Source organism: Drosophila grimshawi, unplaced genomic scaffold, assembly GCF_018153295.1.
Source record: "Drosophila grimshawi isolate 15287-2541.00 unplaced genomic scaffold, ASM1815329v1 contig_44, whole genome shotgun sequence".
NCBI lineage: Eukaryota > Metazoa > Arthropoda > Insecta > Diptera > Drosophilidae > Drosophila > Drosophila grimshawi.
The window spans coordinates 6,619,518-6,645,536 of record NW_025063240.1 but is presented as its reverse complement, the minus strand read 5'-3'; the positions used below and the strand labels follow the sequence as shown (position 1 = coordinate 6,645,536).

Sequence of the window (26,019 nt, the reverse complement as noted above, 5' to 3'; positions counted from 1 at the left end):
AGGTAATTAGTCACCACTCTTCCACGAAACTGTCCCAAACTGTCCCCAGACTGAGATGCATTCACTCTATTCCCTGGCACATTAAGCAAACATTAAAATCCTATCGGATTATAACCATATTTCTTCAGTAGAATTATATTAAAATTATTATAATTTTAAAATATAATCAAGAAGTAGAATTTAAGTGTTATTAGTCCTATTTATTTACGAAGTCCATTTTTATTTATTATCCAAACATTAATAACACATGCAGACTAAAGACGACTTGTGTTCCTCAAAATATATTTATTGAAACATATTTTAGCTGCAACTTTTATAGTTCTGCGGTTTTGAATCATCATCATCGATTCTCATCTGGCTTGGTCTCTAGATATTTTTGTACAATGTTGGAAATAAAGTGCACGGGAAAAACATGTTGAAATTAATTCAAATCGATTATAACAAATTAATACTATAGTGCGGCGGGCTGACATCGTTAACTAATTACGAGCAAGTGCAAATGTTTATACAGTAAAAAATCATTTTTCTCCGCTGACAACACTCGTCCGTTGCCTCAATTTAAAAGCAATCATTAATTATGTAGACCTGCATTTTAGGCAACCACCAACCGTCTATCCATCCATCCATCCGTATGTCCGTCCGTCCGCCTGCCTGTGCACAACGGACTCCTCGTTGTGGCGACAATGACGACATTGACAGAAGGCACTCGTGTCACCAGCTCAATATACATACATACATACATACATACATACATATGTATGTACAAATGTTTGTTAGTGTGCAGACACTTGTATATAAAGCATTCATAGTTTGTTCCGTGTCCATATTGTTTTCTTTTCCTTGTTGTTTTTTTAAGTCTTCTTATGTCATCATAGTTGACACTCTGATTACAAATCGATGACTACACAATTTACACGCACTCTATTTATTTATACATTGGAACATGTATTCAAGAAACTATTATCATTAACATTTCGTAATTAGTTCAAGCAGTCAGCTATAAAATTAGGATTATTAAATTAATAAATAAATAATAGTTTTAACAGTGTTTAACTAAAAGTAATCCTATAACAGTTTCTGACTCTGTCATAATTTAAATAAATAAAATTTGTTATTAAATTTTATTATATGTCATTATGTTATCCAAATATTCAACATCCACTCCAATCAATTTGTGTATACGTTCTAAATATAGTTATAAAAGACTTCTCCAAAATGGTCTATGAATAAGATAACAAAGAAATTGATTTGATTGATTATAGAAACTAAAACCTTACGTTCAAATTCCATAAAATGAATGCAAAGTATTTAAAGTAACGTTAAATGTTTACCTTTAATAGATAACTGTTTGGATAGTCCTGGCCTTATTTGGCAAATTTCAAACGCCAGATAAACGGCAATTACATGCAACATCATTGCAGCTCTGGCCCCATTACTCATGACTCACAGTTTTGGTTATCACACGGCGAACACGGATCCATTACTGTATCTGGTGTTGGACAACGCTTAAGTCCGCGATATAAAATGAAGCGAACGTCCATTAATTCAATAAATAATTATTGCAGCACTGCAATCGGGTTCGGCTTCGGCCTGGACAGGGACATGGACCTGGACCTGGACCTGAGTCTGAGCCTGCAGCAGGACGTGGGTCAATGACAATGCACCATCGATGGTATCTGTTAGTGGGTGCATGTACCGTTACCGCATTTGGAATGTGGGTGTATCTGTGGGTGGAGGGGGATTGTTGGTGCGGGTGGCAGTGCGCTTTGTCTGCAGTTAATGTTCCTATTTTGCAGTAATGCCGAAGTCAACTGACCACCGGGCGTATGCGCATTTATTAAATGAAAATCGGCTCGACGGCATTGCCTTTCTTGGCCCGGCTGGCCGTGTTGGCCGTGTTGGCCGTGTTGGCCGTGCCTTTCCTGTCCGTCCGGGACAGTTCCAATTTGCAGCACAATGCAAATTGTATTGTAGTCGAGTTATTGTATAATTGGTGCAATGTCGACGGTGCAACTGGACACTGAGCTGCACAACTGGGTGGACTCGACTGTGTTTGTGTCAATAAATTAAAAAGAGAATTGATTCGCTTACGCCCGATTTAAGCAACAACAGGCCATTTTATGGCCCAGCCAGACACCAGATAGGGATACGGTCGATATATATATATATATATGTGTATGTACAGATGTATATATAGCAATCCAGCAAATAGCATGTGCAGTCGCGTGTGCTCGCATTTCGAAACTATTAACAAACAAATTATATGTTGGACCCGCACTTTAAAATCCAATTTCAGCACGCATTACAAGAAAATTCCATTAAACAATGGAGCTACAAATACATACATTTAAGCCGTATACTACAGATACTACAGAGTCCCATTCCGATCTGACCAGACACAGTGTCTCCACTGTTGGCCACAAGAACTAAGCACAACCAAAAGCACAAGCACAAGCACAAGCGCATTAAGATAAGAGAAATGGTCTAACAAAACGCATAATCTACAGTTGAATTAAAAATCGGTAACACTATTTAAATTTATTTCAAAACACTGCCTTTAGACATATGTAAAAATACAACAAGAGCAACAACAACAAATGATGGGATAGCATAACGGGCTCGAAGACAAGATAAGCGACTCGAAGCACTGCGGGTCCAAGACGTCTGGCCATCTAGCCTTTTTTTGTTGTTGTTGTTGTTGGTTTTTGTTTTGTTTTAGCCGTCCTGCTGCAAAGGCGACTAACCTGTAGATGGTAAATGTCAGCGGAATAATAAAATTAGCTGTTTTAACGGCAATGAAATTGTCCTAGCGCTGTCTCTTGGGCCCGTTTCAGACTCTTCGTCGTCGACTTCTTCTGTGGGCCCTCTTCTCTTCTCTGTTTGGACCGCCTTCACAAGCTAGCGCTGAGATATGTGCGGCATGAAAATCGATTGAAAGACCAATCAAACGGCATCGTAAATATTATCTTTAGCCATCTGCAACTTTGCAGCCTTGCACCGAAAGCACCAAAGTGCCGTATCATAAATTTACCCAAGTGACATTTCTTTGTCATGTTAATTAGACCGCCAAGTGGTTAACGAAATTTGATAGGGCATCTGAGATACCTGCTCTCAGAATCCCGGAGACTGCCCCACACACACACACACACACGCACACACACTCACTCATTCACGCTCGTAAAATGTTGGACCACAAATGACCCTTTCCAATGAAAAACTTCGACGAAAAACTATATTTTCCACGCCAAAGTCAATACCACTATATTCGTAGACGTTGTGGCGACGACAACATGAGCATGGATATTTCACTCATTAATATTTATTAGTCCCACTCGCATTTGCATAATACAAAAGACATCAAAATTAAAATTCTGAAAAAAAAAATAAAAATACAAAACATACATTTACATTGCTTAAAAAGTTCTTTTACACGAAAAGCCCACAATCAACAATGAAAATCCATCCTGAATTAACAGTTCTTGAATGAAATATCCATTTTATTAATATTACATTTTTCTACTCATTATTATGTAATTACTAGAGCTACTAAAAAGGTATCAAATAAAAAGTTTTAATTTGAGTTGATTGCATTGCTTTAGTTTTTTGTCCACTTTTTGTATATTCACTAGAAATTCTTTTTTTAATGTTTTGATTTTCTAATCATTTTCTATTCTCACAAGACATTTTTTATCAAGAAAAGACATGTATTACTTTCTGTAGGTGAGAATAATTGTGTGAAATTTTCTTAGAAGCGAAAACTTAATTTAATGGCAAATTTGATATAGTTTTATTTATATTAAACATCTGAGAATTCTTATATTCATTTGTTCACATACTTAGAGTTGTTACCTTAGATTAAAATTTTCTTTCTGTGCTCTTTTTATTTTATTAAAAAGAAAAGAAAACTTGAGTAATTTTGTGTGAAGCGTAAATTTAATTTTATTACAATATATAGCTTTTTATATATTAATCATCATTATATAAATTTGTTCACACAATTTTAGTTGTTTTCTGAGTTTTTTCCTAATATTTTGGTTTTTAATCTTTTTCAATTCCCATTAGATATTCGTCTATTAAAAAAAATTCGAGAATAATTGTGTAGAATTTTGTTTGGAGCGAAAACGTAATTTAATTGCAAAATTAAATTTTAATTTTTTATATATTAATCATGTGCCAATTTGTGTATATATACACATTTGCTCACATAGTTACGTAAGTGCTTATAAACTGACAGCACTTTCCCTGAACTCATCGATGGCGACGACGCCTCTCTGGAATAATGCACAACTATAAACTCAGGCACAGACGTCAAGACAACCTCTATTGCCTAGTCGCCTAATGGCCATAATTATTTTTACTCATCTTATCAACGTGAGTTGTCTGAATTCACATGTGTCTGTGAATGTGTGTATGTGTGTGTGTGTTTATGTGTGTTGGTGTGTGTGAGTGTATCCATGTCGATGTCAAAAAAGCGCAGCACTCGGTTCCGCAAAGGTGGCCATCGGTCCCACATTTTGTAGGCGTCTGACATCGTTGTAAATGTGTATTTTTAGTTCCTCGCTCGGCGTTTAATTCCGTATTTCTTCAATTTTTGTTAAAGGTAGACAGTGAACAGTGCACGTGTGGTCATGATTTATGGCTAACAATGTACGTCCATTAGAGATGGCTTTAAGCCGAGGCGTCCAACAGCAAATCCGGTCAAGAAGAAATATCCATGTTCAGATTTAATTAATGGATCGCTTCAAAACAGTGAGGGACAGCTTAGCCACGTTCATATGATAATTCAAACCGACATAACAAAAGTGAGAATAATTTCTCCATAATAATACTGTAATTCATAAATAATAAATTTATTAGAAAAAGCTTAAGCCAAACAGATTAATCAATGTGAAATAAAGTCCGCCAAATGGGTGAGTTGTAGAAAAACAACTTAAAAATGGCAACATTATCTTAATTTTACTACTCTTATTCTTAATTTCTTTAAACTTTTTTTTATTTGTAAAGTCCACGAAAGCTTTAAAGGGATTAAAAGAATATCTGAAGTGACTATCTTTAAAAACAGGCTAATAGTTAATGTACAATTGAAAATAACTATTATAAACTTATAATAATAATATTTAATACACAGCAAAAATGAAATACTCCTCGAGCACTTCTTGATTTATAATTGAATTTGTAAGTAATTTAATATTATTTTCAAATCATTTAGAATTTTTTGCAGCATAACCAATTTAATATGAGAGTTCTCTTTATGAATCATTAGACTAATCAAGTATTAACTGCATTTATAAGAAACTTAAGATTATTTTCAAGTCATTTAAAAAATCTTTTTATTTCTGCACTGCAAGTTAACATATGACAAGATTATTTATTTAATGTAACCTTAATTGATTGATAATTCCGTTTTTATAGGCCAATCAAGTTATATTTGCATTTATAAGAAATTTAAGAGTTCATGTTGATTAATTAATAATTCTTTTGCATTATTACCAATTTTAATAAGAGACCCTTATTGATTTAATTAGTTGTAGTGTTCAGTAGGTTGGATTGAGGAAAGTACGTTATAGACTGGCATGGCTTGTTAGCATGGTTGGCCAATAATTCAAACACAGTCGTGTGTCTATTGCAGCAGCTGGCATGGGTAAATTAGCATACAGCATCACGCATACGCCCCGATGTGTGCGCAAACTCAAGCAAAAGACAGAAACTGCCTGGCTGCACACACACACACACACACACACACACCCAACTCCTTGGCGCAATTTGAGGATATTAATTGTTATAGTTGCGAGATGTGTCTGCTTGAATTGTTTCTGAGGCTTTTGTGCGTTGCAACGAAATTCTAATCTTGTTGAAAACGTATCGCCTTGCCCGACTCTGTCAAAGGCAGCGAGACAGAGACAGAGAGTGTGGAAGAGGTAGATAGAGCCTGGCATTTCGGCTACACTGACACAAGGATTTCCGTACATGACAAGCAGCAGCAATAATTTATAGAGGCTGCGTAAGCAAGCTGCGTGGATGCTAAGGATGCTCCTTCTGCTGCTGCTGCTGCTGCTTTTGATGCTGCTGATGCTGCAACGCACTCTGGCAGCCATCGACATGAGCATACACATACACACACACACACACACTTCACATACAAACATTCTCTTGAATACTTGGCTCATCAGGTAGTAGGAGGTTGGGGTAGGCCTGAACCCAAAGCCGAAATCCTTGCTCGATGCCTGCCAGTGTCTGCTCGAAGGCTGTATATTTGTTCTCGTCTTGTTTCACTTAAATGACACTTTGCATTCTTGTAGCATCTTGAATTTTAGGCAAGCATTTGGCAGGGGTGTGAGTGTGACAGGACAGACAGGACTTACGCAAACGCATCTTTTGGAATTTGCCTTTAATTATTTTTGAGCAAATTTGTGTTCTTTGGTATGTTATAATTGAGTGTGAATCGTCTCGATGAATATGAGAAAATTTGTGAAAATTTCATAAAACTACTTGTGGACTTAGACTGGTAGCAGCAGTGACTAATTGTTTTAATGGGCACAAGTATTTAAGCAATTTGCTGTCAAAATATCTCGAACACAGCCCGGCATATTTTTGAGCACAAATAAAGCCACACAAGCCGGGTGCTCAATTTGTATTTGAAAGGCTCCAATTATCATCAAAAATATACAGCAAATATGAACTTTATTCGGCTTACATTTAATGGAAGCAATTTGAATTATAAAAACGTAATACATTTTCATTTTGCTTTAGTCATTAATCAGTTACAATATTTAAACTATTTGCTACCATTTTTCATCTTGGATTATTTGTATGCAAAACAGTTAGAAAATAGTTGATTCTTTATATGCCGAATACAGGTATAATACAGAATAGTGCCTGATACTGTCAATCATAAATTACGAGAGTTTTCACATGATGTTTAAGGATTGCCCACACACGTTTCGATCGCCAACTGGTTCCCCCATACAAACGGCAAACAGAAAGAGAAAGATTTTAGAAACGAGTCGCATGCAGCTGGGAAGTTAATGCGACAAGTTTCCAAATGGGTAACAATTTTCAAAGTGATTAATTTGCCTTCTGGCTGCCAACGAGATTTTGACCATTGGATTGATTTATTGCCGCGAGACGTTAAGTGGATGCAAGATAAGTTAACTGTCGTATATCTACATATATATATATATATATATGTATATCCTCACTGCTGGTGACCGATCACAAGCAATACGGACTACGATTGCCAGCGGTTGCAACAAACAACAACCAACAATAACAACAACAACAACAAGAACAACAATAGCAAGCAGCCTGCCACAAGGGCAACTTTTGCGGCGGCAGCCGTCGCGACGGCGCTCTGTGGAGAGTCATCGCTTCTATGGTTTATGGCCCATAAATGAGATCGCTACACAAAGGCGCTGCGAAAGGATCTTCAGTTGTTGGCTCTTGGTCGGCTTGGGCGATGGCATGTGATGCGATTAATTTACCCGGCTTACTGATTGGTCCGCATTTGTAATGGCAATGGGAACTTTTTATGCCCCACTGCAAGTCGTTTAGGTATTGTAAAACATCTCGTAAAGCGTATAAGATGGCATTATGGGAACTATGGGAACGGAACTAATACCCCGCTGCTAGGCGCTCCAGCCAGGGGGATTACAAACAACAACAGCAAAAACAGTATAAACAGTTTAAGAAATTTGTTACTAAATCTGTTTGTATGGATGTGCCCCAAGCTAAGTGGACATCACGTGGCTTTCTTTAGTTACCAGTCGCATTAGTGCCATGCAAAACACATGTATCTCTCTGTGTAAAGTGTGTCAAACGAGACCAAACCAAATTAATCACTTGCACTTATTACTAAACAACAATACAAAACAGCGTCCAATTTCGATTGCTATTCCAATATTTCCAATTCGAGTCAATTCATCGCAATTTGCTGCCTTCAGCGGCTGTCAATTTCAATTCAAATGACAATTTGTTGCATAATCGAGAAACTGCTGAATGTTAATTTATCAAATGGCGATAGTCGTTACAAATTGTTTTCCCCATCAGCCAACCACCAGCCTCCCCGCACACACACACACACACACACACACACAAATAGATATTGTCTCGTTTTCTGGCTGTAAGTGTTGACTTTGACAGAAACGTTTTCTCTGTCGCGTAATTTGTCGTGGATGTGGGCTAAGACCAGGTCGCACTACCACTACTACTACACTATTGGTCTTGCATACTTGTTTTGGGTAAGACTCTATCTGTTGTTGGCCAAAAAGAAATACAAGAGTTTAAGAAATATTTTTTCAGCTTAGTTTTGCCATATTTTCTTCTTCCTTACAATCTTTATTGTACATACCAAAGTTGGCATTAAAGAAATATTAAAATTTAACACCTGAATCGCTATTAATAAATCATTCCGATAACAAGAATGTACAACAAAGTATCATATATGAATATTGCATATTAAATTGCATTTAAGAATATTTTAATGTTTTCCAGTCGCTTGCATTAATTGGAATTTTTTAGTATATACATGCCCCTGTTTTCGGTTGCCACAAATGACAACTGGGCACACGTGCGGTTGCAATGAATTATAATAATATGTAATTTATGTTAATTTCCCTTTGTACACAGACAAAAAACAAAAAAAAAAAAAAAACGTTGATGTTGTAAAGGTAATTAGCGGTGACTTAAACAAAAAAAGAAAAAATTTTGACAGGTTCAACATACAATCAGAACATTCAGAGTTCTAAAGTGAAATAATCGGGGAAAAGTTGTTGCTGCGATTATTTAATTAGACAAATAAGAACAATTCAGTTTGATGTACCTCTTTGTTTTTTGCAAGCCAGTTAAGCGATGTTTAAAATGTACCATTGACAGAACTACAATTTTAATTCGAAATATATATTTATTCTTATACAATCCAAAACACTATTAATTCGTACATTTTTACATGATAATAAAGGTAATAAGATTATCTCTCCAAAAAGTATATATATGTATCAATGCACGAATTAATAATGGTTTCGGTTAGTTAGGACTGACCCCAACTAGCAATCTTATGATTGCTTATAGAAAACTGCTTAGAATTTCTGATTTCTTTTACTCAACATATTTATCTTATCTATTATTCCCATATCTCAAGTATATCAAGCAGTTTCAAACCTTTAAGTTATTTAATCTGCACAAAATTAGGAATGATTTGCTTGAAGCTGTTGTAGAGCTAAAAATATTTCTAAGTTGAACCCATAACTTGATGCATATAAGCATTTAATTCGAAAGAGTTGCAATCCAAATAAAATACAGTGGGATTGCTATTATAATTGCTGGATACGGAGAGAACTGCTATTAAAGCTCATATAAAGTGCCAGTCAGAAAATTTATGTTTTAAATCATGCAAAAATGATCTTCTAAACAAACCTGTCCCAAACCTATGCTGAAACAAAAGAAAATCATTTATATAAATGTCCACCAAAAGACTGCATCCAGAAATAAAACGAAGATGTTTGTTAGGATTACAAAGATTTATTTGTATTGAACGAATTTAAATTACATTAGATTATGCATTTATAGAGACGATGTGGTTTTAGTTTTATTTATATTTGAAGTCTGTTAAACAATGTAAAATTTATCACAGTTTATAATCTTAATACTAATTTTCAATGTGCCTGCTGTTACAAAAGAAGCTTACTTCAGATAAATAATAGTTATGTATATATATATATATATGTGTACTAGTATGTAGGTTAAGACAATGCACGGCTTTATTTAAGTTAAGGTAGGTGTATGGTACAGCTGTACCAATGTGGTATATATTATTATTATTATTATTATTAATTAATTAATTATTACACAATCCTTTACGTTGTTGCACGAGCCCAGAAATAATGATAATCTGTAGAGGATGTAAAATAAAATAAGCTTAATAACAAAAGGCATTTCTTGCTTACCTAAACTATAATATGTACACATGTGTATTCACATACATATACATATATATTTATATATATATTTATCGCAAATACATATTGAAGGTCCTCTTTCTGTGTGGTGGTTTCTGTCTACACAGGCGTCAAACTTCGAAATGAGAACGATTAGTTGCTGTGCATAGACTATTTGGAGTAAGTGTACCTCTTGAAGAGCGGCCTGAACATGTTCTCATTCCGCTGCAGATGTGGCGGAGACGAGCTGCTGTTGCTGCTGCTGCTGCCACTGCCGAAATCATCACGATTCATGCTGGCAGGGTATTCGAATTCGTTGAGACGCGTCGAATAGTTCATGGGATAATTGCAGCCGGAATTGTAGCTGGTAATGCTGATGGGTGGATTGATGTTACTGCTGCGACAAGTAGCGGTCATAGGGATTTGCGAAGCGGTAGGCAGCAGACTCAAAGCTCCGCTCAGCACCTTCATATTCGGCGGAGTTTGGGGTGGAGTATCGGGTTGGGCTTCGGGAAACCCCATCGCCATCGCCCGCTGACTCGCTGTGGATTGAGATGGCTGTGACTGACGCACCGCTGGGCACTGACCCTGCACCTGCAACTGCACCTCGGACTGGCCCAATCCCAGACCCAATCCCAAGCCCAAGCCCAAGCCCAGTCTCATGGCCTCGTTCGGATTTGGGTTTGCCCGGATAGTAGGGATGGTAGGCGTATGTGTGCCGTTGGAATTGCAGCTGCTGCTGCTGCTGCTGTTGTTGCTGCTGGTGTTGCTGTTGTTGTTGTTGTTGCTGTTGTTGTTGTTGCTGCTGTTCGTGTGCTGTTGCAGCAATTGGCCACTGCTGTATGGGGCACTGTTCGTGCTCGTAGTATGGAGCTGCTGCGTCGTAGCCCCTAGAAAACCCCCGTATGCCGTAGTATGCGCTCTTACATACGGTGCTGCTCCGTTGAACAGATGGCTGCCCATCGCCAATGGTTGCTCCTGCTGCTGCTGCTGCTGCACCTGTGACGTACCCATGCCCAGATTCTCCTGCGGATGCAGATGACGCTGCTGCTGCTGCTGATGCGACTGCTGCTGCTGCTGCTGCGGCATTAATTGCCCTGGGCCCATGCAGGCTGGCGGTGGGGTCTTGCAGGCAACTGTGTCGGCCAAGCTCCAGATTTTGGGCTTCGTAGCTGGAATCGGCACGCCACAGTCCCGGCCTAACTGGTTTTTTGGATCGCCATGTTCGCTGTGCTTACTGCCGCCCGGCAGACTGCTGGCCAGACTGCCGCCCTCGCCCGCATGGAAGGCCGCCGGCAGCACCGTCTGCTGCGGTTGATAATAGGCGGGATGCTGATGATGGTGATGGTGATGATGATGGTAGGGATTGTAGGCAGCACCAGGATGACCACTGCCACCTCCACCATGATAACCAGCACTGGGATAGCCAAAGCCAGCGCGCAAAATGTTCGCTTGACCCAACTGCTTCTGCTCCTCATCGATGAGCTCCTCCTCGTCTTTGGCAACATCTGCAATGAGATTGAAGATGGCAATGCTTTGGCTTATAGACTTGTAGAAATACACCTAGTATAACTGAAATAGTTTCCTAAGTTTTCATTTTTTAAATTTATAATTAAATTCATTACGGAAAATACATTTAAATTTATATAAAATATGCTTGAGTTTTAAAGAATTCGTTAATGTATAATGAATAATGAATGAATATAATGAATAAGCATAAGTAATAAACAATATTTTTAAACAAGTACAAAAACACTCATTACCATCATTTGTGGCCTTGAAATAAGTGTAAAAGATTTTCAGATTATCATTTTAAAAATTTGTGAATTTTAAACAAGTATTAAAGATTTTAGAACTCAATTTCAGAATATATATTTTTAATTTGATTAGCAATGATTTTTCGAATTTTTATCAGCATAAAAACTTTGAATTTCATGAATATTGATTTAAGAAGAACTGAGTATAAAAATTGTATTTAATAAAGATTTTAATTTATGAACATTATAATTAATTTTGAATTATGAAACAATCATCCTTTGCTTATCCACAAAAAGTGGAAAATATATGAAAAGTTCAAGAATAAAAAAGTCTCTTTAGGAATCACATTCTTTCAATTGAGAATTAAGAAATAAAAATATAATTTAGTTTTTCTGCATGCGTACCTTTTGCCAAACTGCCACCATCCTTGTTGGAGTCGACATCGTCCTTGTCCTTCTCATCATCGGAGACCAAGGCATCATCATCGTCATCGGTGCGATTCTTTGGCTCCCACGTCATCTTGTTCTCCTTCTTCAAGCGGCGTCGCGCATTCGCAAACCAAGTGGAGACCTGGGTCAGCGTCATCTTTGTGATGATGGCCAGCATGATCTTCTCCCCCTTGGTGGGATACGGATTCTTCTTGTGCTCATTGAGCCACGCCTTCAACGTGGCCGTCGATTCACGCGTTGCATTTTTGCGGCGTGCGGCCAAATCGTAGCTGGCCCCATAACTGTATAGGCGAGACAAAACTGGTTAGTGAAATGGTGTTTCTTGTTTCGTTCTCTAGACTAGACATGGAAACATGAAAATTCATTAAAAATGCGAACAATTTAAATTGATGCTTTCATATTGCCACCCACTCGGAGGGGCCACACCTACTTCAGTGTACTACAACGTCAAAATATTGTAAAACATAGTTGTGAAACAGCGCACAACAACAAAAGCAACGACAACAACTGCAACAACAAAACTCAACAACAACGAGGACGACAACGCCATAAGTGTATGGTCAGCTGTGGGGTTTTTGGGGGCAACCAGGGCAATCCAGGGCAGGAGTAGAAGTTGTTGCCAGAGAGCTGCGGCATTATTGCGTTTTGCATTTTTATCCAGCTGCCGTCGTCCAAAAAGCCCCTCACTAAACTTCTACCAGCTAAATTAAGCCACCCCCAAACCGCCCAACCCATGCGTATATCCGTGTTGCAACTCATCTGTGCAACAGCAGCACCAGCAGCAGCAGCAGCAGCAGCTCGTCGCACATTTCACTTTCGTGCTTTGCCTAGTCCCATCTACTATTTTTGCTGCCTTTTTTTATATCACTTTTTTGTGTGCCCACTTTCAACATTCCTTTCAATCCTCTCTTCCTTCCGCTGCCCCTCTGTAACTGTCTCTCTTTCGTTTTATTTATTTTTTTTAATTTTTCATGGGATTTTTATGGTGCCGCAGAATCAACAGTTTGTGCGGTGAATTTTACAACAAGATAAAGAAGGAAGCCTGTGTTGCCTGCTTCCGAAGCTGTGTTGCACTCGTTGCTCTGCTCTTGTCCTGCCCCATTTTTCTTCCCTTTTTTTTTATTTTGGTGTATACTTTTAACGGCTTTCGCAATGTTGCCTCTACTCAACGACACAAAAAAATGAAATAAAATAAAAATAGAAATAAGCGCCTGATTTTTATGCAGCGTTGAAGTTGATGTTTGAGTTTTTGCTATTATTGTCTGGCACAAGGACGCTGGGCATTCACAGAAATTTGTTCTTCTCCGCCTCCACAGATTTGTATACTTATAAGTGGACAACTATCTAAAGGGAGATGCTCAAGCTGAGACACAAAACAACTGTTTAAATTATGCGATTAAAGCCATCGATTTGCGAAAGTTTACTAAAAAACTTTCCCATCTTTAATTGAATTTAGTTTACTACTCGTCTTTGGTATCTTTTAATGAACTTTATTTAAAGTTGCTTAAATCTTGTAACGTTTTCGTAAGTTTGCCAAAGTTAAGTTAGTTTACCCATTTACCCACTTACTCAATTTTTTAAGAATATTATTAATTTTTTACTTGCAGAATTTTTTATAACTCTTTTAAGTCATAATCCTTGAAATTTATATTTTATTGATTTCAGTTTACCACGATGTTGTTCTGATTAAATTTAGTGTAAAGTTGCCTGAATCTTTCATAGGGAATATATTACAAATTTTTACTATATTTTTTAAGAATATAAATATTTTTCTTGATTTTATTTTTTTCTGAGTGCTTGCGATTTTTATAAAAAACAAATTATTATAAATTTGACTCAGCAAATATCTCAAATTTAATTAATAAATGCTGCATTCTGCTTACGTTATTCTCACTTAAAATTATTTATAAGCTTTACAAGGCACAAAGAAAGAGAGATTTTGACTTAAGGAATACCTCTATGCCACTTTATAAATAATAATGGCAGCAATTACGCTATTCTCCCTTAAAATTCCGCTGAACAGCATAAACACAGAGCCCTAACAAAATAAGCAAGCAAGTTTCTTTTATTCAAAGAAAATCGTCAAATCCCTGCAAGCATTTTTGTAAACTTATACTTAATAAAGTTGTTAGTTTCATATGCGGCACACAGAAATCAAGTTTTGTTTTGTAATTAGTATTTGCAATTGGCCAAAGCATCTTATGAATTTTGCAACAAATGTTACGATTCCTGTAATTTGATGCACGTAAGTTGCATATCGGATCTGGCGATGTGTTCCCGCCATATTATTAGCGCGTAATGCCAGTTGCTGGATGCAGCCCAAACTAATATACATATGTATGTGTGTGTGTGTGTGTGTGTGTATTGACATGTTCTGTAATGTTTTACATTATTTGTTCACTTGTTGCTAATTGCATATGTGCCTATATGAATACATACATCCATTCATACATTTAAAGCCTGACTGTGAGTCTGTCCATAATCTTGTTAACAAATCGAATTCTTGTTCACACAAAAAACAAAAACAGCTCCAGCTGAGGCTGAGGCTGAGGCGCCCCCAAGTCCCAACCGATTTTTAGCTATATTTTTTAATAGCTTGCCAGATATATATGCTTGTGTACTCTCTCGATATAGAAATGGAAAAAAATCTAGCATATTGTATGAACATGCAATTTAGTTTTAGACCAGCAATTATAATTACATGCTGTCGTTGTTGTTTGCCATTATCTGTGGGTAGCAATTTACAGCAATGAACACATTTTAAACAAATATTGCCTGGCACGGCAACTGACATTGGCCTGCACTTCCAAAGCAGTCAGATACATATTTATATATATATATATGTATGTGTGTATTATGTGTTGTATATATGAACATGCCGACGCCAAATGCCTGTCAACTGTCCCGCCATTAAAGACCCACCCACTGCCCACTCTCTTGTATGGTTCTACCTGACTATCTCTCTCTCTCTCTCTCTCTCTCTCTCGGTCTCTCTCGCTCTCTCGCTCTGTGGCAATCTGTGACAATGAGCCACAGCAAAAAGCGCAACCGTTCTTCTTTGAAATGTCTGTCAACGTGTCTACTCTCCGCTCAATATGGCGGCCAACATGGCGTTCATTTACTCACACCTTGCTGCTGCTTCTTCTTCTTCTGCTGCTGCTACTTTTTTTTTTTTATATTTTATTTTTATTTTTTGCGCTGCCTTCATTCACTTAGTGGTACTACTAGCTGTTGCACTCTGCTCTCCCAGTCCCCAGTTCCAGTTCCAGTCACAGTCCCGCTTTCATATGGGCTTTCAGCACGCAATTCAAACGCAATTCCACAAGCAACCCCCCCCCCCCCCCCCTCGCTTACAGCCCACAACGCTCATCCCAGTGGCGTCCAGTGTGGGGAAGCCGCAGCCGTCGCGTCGGCAGTTGCAGTTGCAGTTGCATGTCCGACGATTGTCCGTTTCGCATATCCGTGTCAATTCTGGTGCGCCGCTGCCGCTGCCGCTGCTGGTGCATGCCAATGTCTGCGTGTGCATACATATATATATATACGCACATATATATATATATATATATACATGTACTTATATATATATATATAGAGTGCGCACTGTGGCGTGCAATTAACTGCGATTATTCTGCGCCGCAATCATAAATAAATAATTTCGCGCGCTCTAGCAATTTTCACAATTCAAATTTTATTATCGCCCTGTCCCTGCTCCAAGTCCCAGTCCCTGTCTCTGTCTCTGTCCCCGTCCCTGTCTCTCAGTGCAATTAAATTCAAATCAATTTTGAGTACTCGTCGAATATTTTGCCATTAATTATGGTCGCACAATTGCTTTTGATTTTAATACGCAATTATGCGTGATTTAAGCCATTTGAATTGACTTACCCATATGCAGACATTGGATCATAGCTGTAGTAGCCAGTTGTTGGCTGTAGTCCTGCTGAGGTCCAGGCGCTCATTTCAGTGCCAGCCGCCGAGTCCTTTAAGCCATAAGGATTGCTCTGTAAATGGACAAATCAAATATGTTTGATACATGTTAAATTTGATACATAATTTAGATATACGGCTAAGGCAAGCACAGACAAGCAAATATCTATTTTGGTTAGTCGGCCTCCGTTTAATGTGATGCAGGCATAAGCGCTAAACAAAATGATTTCCCACAGTATCCAAAATAAAGTTGACGATTTTGTTAACATGGAATTTATAATTTGGCAACATATTTCGCCATGAAACAAGCTGAAACGCTGACGTTGACCATATTTTACGGTCACAGACAGAATGATGTGTATTCAAAGGCATAATTTAGACTCGTAACTTTTGAACAAATGTTTAACAAAAAAATCAACGACAACAAAAATCGAGAAAATCACTGCAACAAATTATATAAACAGGAAAGCCGATTATTGTCGTTATGGATCGACATACTAAATTTTAATATCGGATGGCCGCCGTCTGATGACCTTACGCATGTTGGCTGGATTTATGAGCGACAACTATTGGCCAGGTTAAGAGCCGATCATCCGGGCCGTGTGTGGGGAGTCTAGCGCCCAATCTGGTTGGCCGGACTGCGACGATGCTTTTGTGTATGTTTTTGCTCTTGATTTATGAAACGGCATTAACATTTTTAATTGCTTAACATCATGTATGGCATTGTTTATTAATTTTTTAACTCGCCTTTGCCGCCGCTGCCGACGCTCGCGAGTGACAAAAATATATTTATCAAAAATGGCATTTGATCGATGGTGTATGTGTGTGTGTGTGTGCGAGGGGAGGGGTGGTCGGGGGGTGTAAACAGGTATATATATTGGATATGATATCGCCAGCTCCTATCTACATGGCCTGCGCATTTCATATCAAAAAGAAGACCGACCAAACATGAACTCTGATTCACGAGATTGCGCCAGGTGCAGTCAATTGAAACAACAACAGCAACAACAACAGCAACAACAACTGTTAAATGTCTGACGATCTTGTCCTATTTTATACTTCTACCACTAACAACTCAAATTTCCCTCTCTATCTCACTCTCACTGCTTTATTTTATATATTTTTTTTTTCTCTCGAGTTTTCAGTCAAAATTACGAGCGGCGACATCTTATCGCATTGAATGTGCGAACGCGAGCACAGCAAATGATATTTTCTTAATTAAAAGCAGCAACGGATAAGAGCGTACCGCGGTCAGGTGCATGCCACAGACGACACACACACACACACACACACACACACACCAAGCCAAGCAGAAACATCAGCAGCAGCAGCAGCAGCAACTCAAGAAGAGCAGGCGGAATGAGAACGATTCACTTTGAATTTCCTGTTCTTGTAAATAACAATTTAACATGACACATTGCTGGCTGCTGTCGCCGTCTCGCTTCTGCTCTGCTGCTTCTCTCTCTCTCTCTCTCTCCACTTAAGATAAAAAAAAAAAACTTTAGAGAAAAGAATTAATATATATTGTTTATGTGTCTTCAGACAACAATTCTAGCAACAGGCAGAAAAAATATGCAGATGTATTTGTAACACTAATAAATATTGTATTTATAGTTGAATTTGATCTACAACATTTTATATATGCACTTAAATTGTATCTAAAATAATTACAATAAAGCAGACTTGCCTATTAAAAGTTATATATTTATCAGCTAAACAAAATGTGTAAAGTATCTGCTGCATTCGAACTATTTGTATCTGTATCTAAATTTAATCTATGGCAAGTATAAAGGGTCAATCAATTAATAAATTAGTTGGTTTACTAATGAAAAGGACTTCTCAATATGGAAAAATGTAATCCAGCTAAATGAAATAAATATTACAAGCACTATAAAGACACATAGGCTAAGCAATTGGAGTATTAATTGGGAGCTTGTAAAGGGTAAACATTTGTTTGTTTACTTTTGTGTGTGGCATACAACTATGCCTCTAAACTGAATGTGTGTTTACTCGTATTGCTTGTCTCTGCATCTTCCCTCATCTGCCTCAACCCATTCCATCTTTATATGGGTATGTCATCTAGTATGTCATTTAAAACTGTGTGCATGTTGCCCGTGTACATTTCTGTGGTCACTTAGAGAATACAAAGGGCATCTGCATACACATACGCACACACACACACACACACATATATGAGATGTATACAAAGGCATAAGCTCGATTAGCCCACACACACACACACTAATACACAAATACAACTACAAATGCAAGGCAAGCTTCAACTGGTAGTGTAATTGAGGCCATGGGGCAATATGTTTTGTTTCCAATGATTTTGCCTTTCGTTGCGCAAAGTATCGAATATCACAATGGCAAGAGAGTCAGCAGCATGAGAAAGCCAACAAAGACAAGACACAGTGAGAGCGAGATAGAGAGAAAAAGAGTGGGAGAGGGAATCAAGTTGGAGCTGGAGCTGCTTGCCAGACCAGCGACTAAATGAGGTTTGACTGAGCTTCAGTCAGCCATAATGATAATTCGATTTACTCGACTACATTGACAAGCCCGTTGTTCTCTCCCCTCTACCCTCTCCCCAACGTCCTCACCGCAGCTACCCTTCAGTTGTTGCCTCTATGTCTATGTCTGCCTGTTTGCCGCTGACTACACAATTAAAGTCATATGTTGAGATAATCCATTTAGCCATCGTCGTCGTCATCGTCTTGGCTTTCACTTACCAGCGGTGAGTAGAAGGCGGAGCTGTCCACTCCAATGCTCTGGTATGGGTTCTGATCCGTCGATGGATATGGTGAGCCATAGACACCAACACTGGCCGCCGGCAATCTCGAGTAGCTGGAGAGCGCCAATCGGGCCGAATCGTATTGGCAGGAGCAGACAGTCTGTCCCGAGACGGGATCGGTCATAATGGGACGACCGTTCTCGCAGCAGGAGCTGCCCGTTGTAGGCGTTGTGCCCACAGCGCTGCTGTCCAGGGAGCCGCCAGCAATTGTTGCATCCGCAACGGCAACAGCGCCAGCCACAGCTGACCCCGCCGCGTTTGAGTTCTGCGAAAGTGCGTCGGGACTTAGTGCGCCAGTTGAGGCAATGCCGGCACTAGCACCACCAACTGCACCACCACCACCACCCGGCTGTTGGCTCGTCGTCTGGCAGTCGACACCACCCGTGGGGCTGAGTGCTGGTGCGTTTGTCATCACCAATGAAGATGCGCTCACATTCACCCTCGCTGCATCCTCAGGTGTCTGCGACCCATTCGGCGGTAGAAGCTGCAAAAAAAAAAACACACGAAAAATGGATGCATTGAAAAAGCCAAAACATTTCTCTTTTATCTTTTTATAATTTTAAAATAACACAAACAAAAAATACAAGCACACAACATGAGCATCAATTTATGCGATGTGAACATTTAGTTTCATTATCATTTCCATTTCGGCTAAAGACTTGATTTAAAGTGGAAAATTTGTCACCCTTCTTCTGGTATTGATTTCGATTTCTCTGATAATGTAATCAAATCTCAAATGAATACACACTCAAACAACTCACACTACTCACACTATTCATACTCGTACTTAAACTTGAGGCTATCGCCACTGGTTTACATAATTAATGAATGTTTATCGCCGCATCGATTCGAATTTAATTTCAAAGGTTGAAAAATGCATCGTGATTAGGCACTTTGATTGAATACACACAAAAACACACACACACACGCGCACACCTGTGAAATGGGTAAGCGGTCATTTTGTGTGTAGTACAAATGAGATCTGAGAATTGTGATAGCTATGCTTACCACTCACTTAGCCATATCTATATATCATTTTAATACCAATCACTTTTTAATGTGAGTTTACCGAATGTTTAGGAAAACATTTTATTAGAACTTCAATCTGAGAAACTTTCAAAAACACTTGAATATAAATTACTAATTAAAACAAACTTAACATTTTAATCTGAATAAGCTTGAAAGTAGCCTTATAGACAAATAGTCTAATAGTAAAAACCAAATTATTTTAATATTATTTGTGTTATTCGACTCATATTTTTATCTTTAATTTGTGTAATTCACTTATAATTTTCGGTGAAACATTTTTATATATTTTTAATGTATTATTTTTTATTGTTTTGTGGAATGTGTTTCTGTAATTTTAATACTTTAGTTTTAAAGGTTGAATACTTCATGTTTTTGAAATAAATAAAATACTTTAAAAAAAAAAGAAGGAAAATATAAATAATAAAGCAACTTTAATATGGACTTGATCAAATTCATTTAATTAATTTTTATTAACATTCACAAATTTGCTTAACAATTAATAATACAAGTAGGAGCACAAGCGGCTAGATCTTCAGCTCTAATCAAATTCAATCAGTTTAAATAAGTTAAGGAGCCAAAGCCAAGAATGTTTTTCTACACTTAAACAATTTTTTTTTTAGAGAAAAGCAGGAAAATTAATTTACGCACATTCTTGGAACGCTTGATGAATACACACGATAAGTTTTCCTTTAGCACAACTTGTCTTTGCAATATTTGTAATTGACGGCAAAATCCGAGTTCATAAATATTGATGCATGCCGCAAAATGACCGTTGTGATGGACATGGACAGACTGTCCGGCTGCACCTTCTTCGGTGCATAGTGGTTGTAGTCAGTGAGTTTAATTTGAAAAATCGACAGAAGGCCCATTACACGATGGGTACGATAACATGTAAGCGAATATGGTGTTAACACACATAATCAGCGCCTGCAGCGATCGAATGGAGTCGCTGAAGCACAGAAGCTGTGCGGCATCATAATCCTGCAACCGATTAATCGGTCCGCCATATTTTATGGCAACGCTGCATACCCCATTGAGGGATTGCTGGCTGCAACGTCGGCCACATCAATTACCCAGGCAAATCGATTTAAACTGCAGCATCAACAGCACCAGCAGCAACAGCAGCAACAGCAGCAGCAGCAGTAACCAGAAAAACCAAAATGCAGTTGATGTTCACCATCTTGAAGTGGTCTTGGGAGCCAATAGCATGCGCCAGGCAAAACCTTGGCAATTAATATGCAAAATGCGCCCAAGCCCAAGAGCTGAATTCAGACTGAAACTTCAGGCCCAGACTCCGTTGCAGCAGACAGTCAAGATGCCTGAAATCAATGAGGGTGTGGCAGCCAAACGCTTGCAGGCCAACTTGCAGATGAACAATAATAAGAAGAAGAAGCAGATGAGGCAGAAGAAGCAGAAGAAGAAGACGTTGAAGGCGAGTATCTTGGCTGGAGTACATGAAATCGAATGCTTCTGAAAATTGCCGCAGGACAATCTGCGAAACGAGCCCCGCCGCTGCTTTTAATTTCAGAGTGTGCTCAGCGCTTTTGCTGCCTTTTCTGCAAAGAATCTGCTCGATATTGGTAAACCTATAATTAAGTTGAATACTCTGACGGCTGACGGGCAGCTACAAATTGATCGAATGCCGTCCGCTCTTTTCTCTTGACTTGGCTATCAGCCGTCGACGCGTCTTCTTTTGGCTGGCAGACTAGGCCCAAAGGTCAAATACGCCTCGTGCAACGCATTTTTGCCTCCTTGTGGTTACAGCTCCCGTTGGAGGCTGGCCTCGGTCTGTGCGAAGTTCAATGTTGGCCAAACTCATAATTATCGGGAATCATTAACATAATCTGTCGATTCAAGCTGCACCCCAAAAATGTCTGAAGGCATTTTTCGTAATTTTTGCACATTAAATTTTAAAAACAAATTTCGATATCGATACATATATATACCTATATAAATATATATATATACCTGTTTTATGGCCTTGTGCTGCAAGGTTTAATAGATTACTATCCCGCAAAGTAGCGAATAATTACTGTTAATAAACCAGTCCAACCGATATGGAAACAAATAAGTTAAGTTAAGTAGCCTTAAAGATCTGTGTTGCCGACAGTGGACCCAAAAAAATATTCTATCTTTCAAAATATGATTTTTAATGCTTAAGAATCTGATATCTTTTGGAGGTTACTATAAGGTTCTATAAAATAATAACTAACTCTTTTTTTATATATTTGCAGAAATTTTCAAGTTTTAGGAAGCACATTTCAACTTGTATCTAAATTTATGATCGTTTAATGAAAGCTTCTTATTTTTATATAAATATAAACCAAAAATATTTTATAAACAGGAATATTTATTTTACACTAAAGGACCATTGAATAATATATAAGCTCAGTTGCTACCAAGAATAAAGTAACTATATTTTAGCCAGAAGAGAAGAAAAGAAATATTAGAAATATAATCAGGGAAAAAAAATGGAATGAGAAAAAATATGACGCATGCCTCGACACAGCAATCATAACTGAATTTCGAGGTCGACGTCTGACTGTATATCAAAGAACAACCATTAATCAAATTTCAACAAATGATTGATTCAATTTTTTTTTGTCGCGCTTTTTTAATTAGTGAAAAATAAATATATGTATTGAACATACACGTTGCTGATTGAACCGAACGAGGAACCAGCATAAATATAAAACGCCAGAGAGAGAGAAGAAAAACGAGAAGAGCAAAAAAAAAAAAGAAGAAAACCATAAAGGACCTCAGCCAATCCACAGAGCTTCACAGTTCCCATGAAGCGTCAGGGTTCTCTCTCACACACAATATGAGAATTATGACAACTGATCTGATAGGCGAGACCATATACGGAGTTCCAATGCGGCTGCCACAAGAATCCGCCGTTGCATTATTCATGAAACAAACGAATCCAGCGAAGAATTGCGTAGAAAGGAAGCTCAAGTTGTGGCTGGGGCAAAAGTAGAAGGCAGGAAGCGCCATGTGAAAAACACACAGCTCGGCGACTCCAATTCCAATTGCAACTCTAAGTTGGGACTGAAGTTGCAGACGCAGTTCTTCTTCTGATAAGATCTGCGCTGTGGCCTTGCCTTGACTTGCCTTACCTTGCGATTGCCTTTGCCTTGCCTGGCTGGCCATGTGTGCACCACCAATTTTTCTTTGAATCGCAAGAGCAAAAGCGCAGGTCGAGCTCAATGATCTAATCTCGACGGTTGCATCTCTGCCGAGGCAGAGCTTGCCTGCCTCCTCTGCCACCAGCCACCAGCCACCTGCCACCTCCACCAAGTCAACTCCTACCCCAAGATAACCAGGTTGATAGTGTGGAACTGCAAGCGCCAGTAGCAACGAATGGGAATGCAGCAGTCCACTCCAATGTAAAGTAGATCACCATCGTTCTCTGGAGCCGAGTTCTATATTTTTGCCGCAGTCTCTTAAGTCATCTCTCGATCTGTCCGTCTGCCTGCTTGTCCGTCTGTCTGTCTGTATGTCCGTCTGTCTGTCGATCTGCTCTGCTCTGCTCTGATGTTGGACCTCCAGTAGCCATGCAGCGCCACTGATTCCACTATCGGTGTGGCAGCATCGCAACTGTTGCCTGCCCGCTGCTGCTATCTGCTGCTGCCTTCTACTCTCTTCTCTTCTCTTCTCACTTCTTCGTCTTCTCGCTGCTTTTATCGAGCTGCTTTCATTGACTGGCTGCTCACGTACGTCGTGAGCGCATGCGCTGGACGCATTGCGTTCCCCGTGCCTGCTCAGCTCAGCTCCGAGCTGTCACTTTACGGTTATAAGTTTTATGATTTACGATCGTTGCAATTGAATTTTATTGACTTTTCAACAGTTTCACATGCTTAACTGCAACAGCAGCCGCAACGCAGTCGATCTCTGTGTGTGTGTGTGTGTGTGTGTGTGTGTGTGTGTGCTCAACCAACATCGCCTACTCCCACTTTCGCCCCTCCCACTCCCCTTCCAAGTTGTCTTGTTATCTTTTTTTTCGATCCCAATTGGTTGGGCGAGATTAAAGCATGGGAAATAAGACTGCCGTATTTCAAATAATTCTTATTGTTATTATTATTGCTTATTGACGTATTATTGACGTAATGTTTTTTACGTTTTTATTATTTTCATTATTATTATTATTATTGGGTGTTAACTATTTAAGTCAACAATAAACTGTTAACAAACTATTTTTCTAAATATAAGCAAATTGTTTTCGAGAGCTGTTTGTTTTAATTCATTAAACACAATTCAAGTCTAAATTTTTATAATAAATTATTTGTTTTATGATCAAATCACTCAATCAAAGATCGATCTTGAAGCCCAGACAACAAATGCTCCTAAAATTTGGCAGAAGATTAAGAATTTATTATTTAAACTTCACTTCTATAATTTAAAAAAAAAAAATCTCTTAAAGTAAATCAAATAAGTTAATGCATTAGCATATTAATTAAATTATTTTCATTAAAATGAATTAATGTATTAACTATCTGATGATAATGCTACCAAAAACATTGATCTCGAGGAAGCCAAGAACTCATTTATTAAGTAGATAAGTCGTTATACACTGAAATTCTACATTTATGGAAAGTTGTAGGCTATAATAGTTCCTGCATTTACAGATATAGCATATATAGCTATATAGAACAATATTTAAATACAATTAAATAAACCAAAAGTTAAAGTTTAAATTTATTCATATTTTATTTATACATTAACTGTTCAACTTGAGGCAAATAAAAAGTGTAAAATGTGAATTACAAATTTAAAAAAAAGGGTTATTTTAATAAAAAAAACAAAAATTTATTTATTTTGCTATTAGTTTCCCCATGCTTCGAATATTGGCATTAAATTAGTTTAACGTTTTATAAAGATTCTTTATATCTAAAATATTTTCAGCATTTGTATAAATAAAATCAATTGATTGAAAAGTGAAGGTAACATATAAATTAGCATTAGCAGTTAAAAGAATCACCCACCTGTGATGCCGACGGAAAAGCGCCATATCCAAATTGTGTATAGGCGGCCATTGCAGAATAATAGTTGCGGTAACTGCTTCGTTGGGGTGTTCTTTCTTAATTGTATATGTGGGTGTGTGTATTTAATTAATGTATTGTTATTGTTATTGTTATTAGGCTAAGATTGTATTTGTGTGTTGTCGAATCAGAATGCGATCCGATTCGAATGCAGGCAGCTTCAGCTGCCGTTGAGTTCAGTTCAAAATTCGGCTTAATATTAAAAGGCGATTCTTTGCTCTTTAAGTTTTGTGGCCAGCGAACCGGTCTTGTTGGCTTGCAATCCGATTTTAGCCAATGTGTGTGACAATTTTACCGTTGTGCGACAACAACAAAAACAAGACGAAGAAGAAGAAGGAGAACAACAACAACAACGGTAACAACACGCATAAACAAAATTCTAAACACAAGCCTCACGCAGCACACAGAACGAACCAGTGAACGAGCGAACGAACGAACGAGCGAACAGAATCAACATTGGGATTATTGAGCGTAGCAGCAGCGACTGACGGCGACGGCGACGACGACGGCGACGACGACAACAATACCGACATAAACATAACCATAACAATTGCAACGCTTATCCGCACAGACAGACAGACGAGCACACACTCACACACACACACACACACAGACTCACAGATGCACGCACGCAAAGACGGAAAAGACGCAAAAGGCATACGCAAAAAACCGAAACGTAGACTGGAGTCGGAGTCAGCGACGGAGCGAGCGATAGCAGTGCGCTCCAGTTGTTCACCTATGTACGTTCGAACACGAACTGGTTGCAACCGGCACGAGAGCTCATACGAATGCCGTTGCTCAGCTCAGTTCAGCTCAGCTCAGCGACTCGCATTCCGTTGCACTCACTGGGCGGCTGCAGAAAGCGCGAGCGAGACGACGCTATTCTTAATGCAGCACTCCAACTAGAATGGAAATGCCTGATTGCGTCGACAGTCGCTGGAACTGTGGAAGTGTGTGCGATGTCTACGCCCTCCGAGCTGTGCTACTGGTGGTGGTATATCGTTCCAACGCACACACACACACATACGTTTGTGCTCTCTTTGCGTAGCTTCTCCGCCTAAGCCAGGAGAAAACAGAAACAGTTACAGCAGCTGGAA

General features: G+C 38.6%; 1 protein-coding gene across 2 annotated transcripts; it reads right to left on the bottom strand.

The window, feature by feature from the left end:
- Positions 1-9,726: 9,726 nt before the first annotated feature.
- Positions 9,727-25,015, bottom strand: LOC6557145 (homeobox protein araucan). 2 transcript variants are annotated; one of them, XM_001985012.3, is made up of 7 exons: positions 24,866-25,015; positions 18,793-19,338; positions 16,022-16,137; positions 12,095-12,420; positions 10,123-11,440; positions 9,942-10,068; positions 9,727-9,886 (listed from the first exon to the last, which is right to left on the bottom strand). In XM_001985012.3, exons 1-6 carry the CDS (start codon positions 24,914-24,916, stop codon positions 10,053-10,055), a joined length of 2,373 nt encoding a protein of 790 aa, XP_001985048.2. In that variant the 5' UTR covers positions 24,917-25,015; the 3' UTR covers positions 9,727-9,886; positions 9,942-10,052. The 2 variants fall into 2 exon arrangements, with proteins under 2 accessions (XP_001985048.2, XP_043071508.1); XM_043215573.1 differs by lacking the exons at positions 18,793-19,338; positions 24,866-25,015 and adding an exon at positions 16,201-16,363.
- Between the last annotated feature and the right edge of the window lie 1,004 nt (positions 25,016-26,019).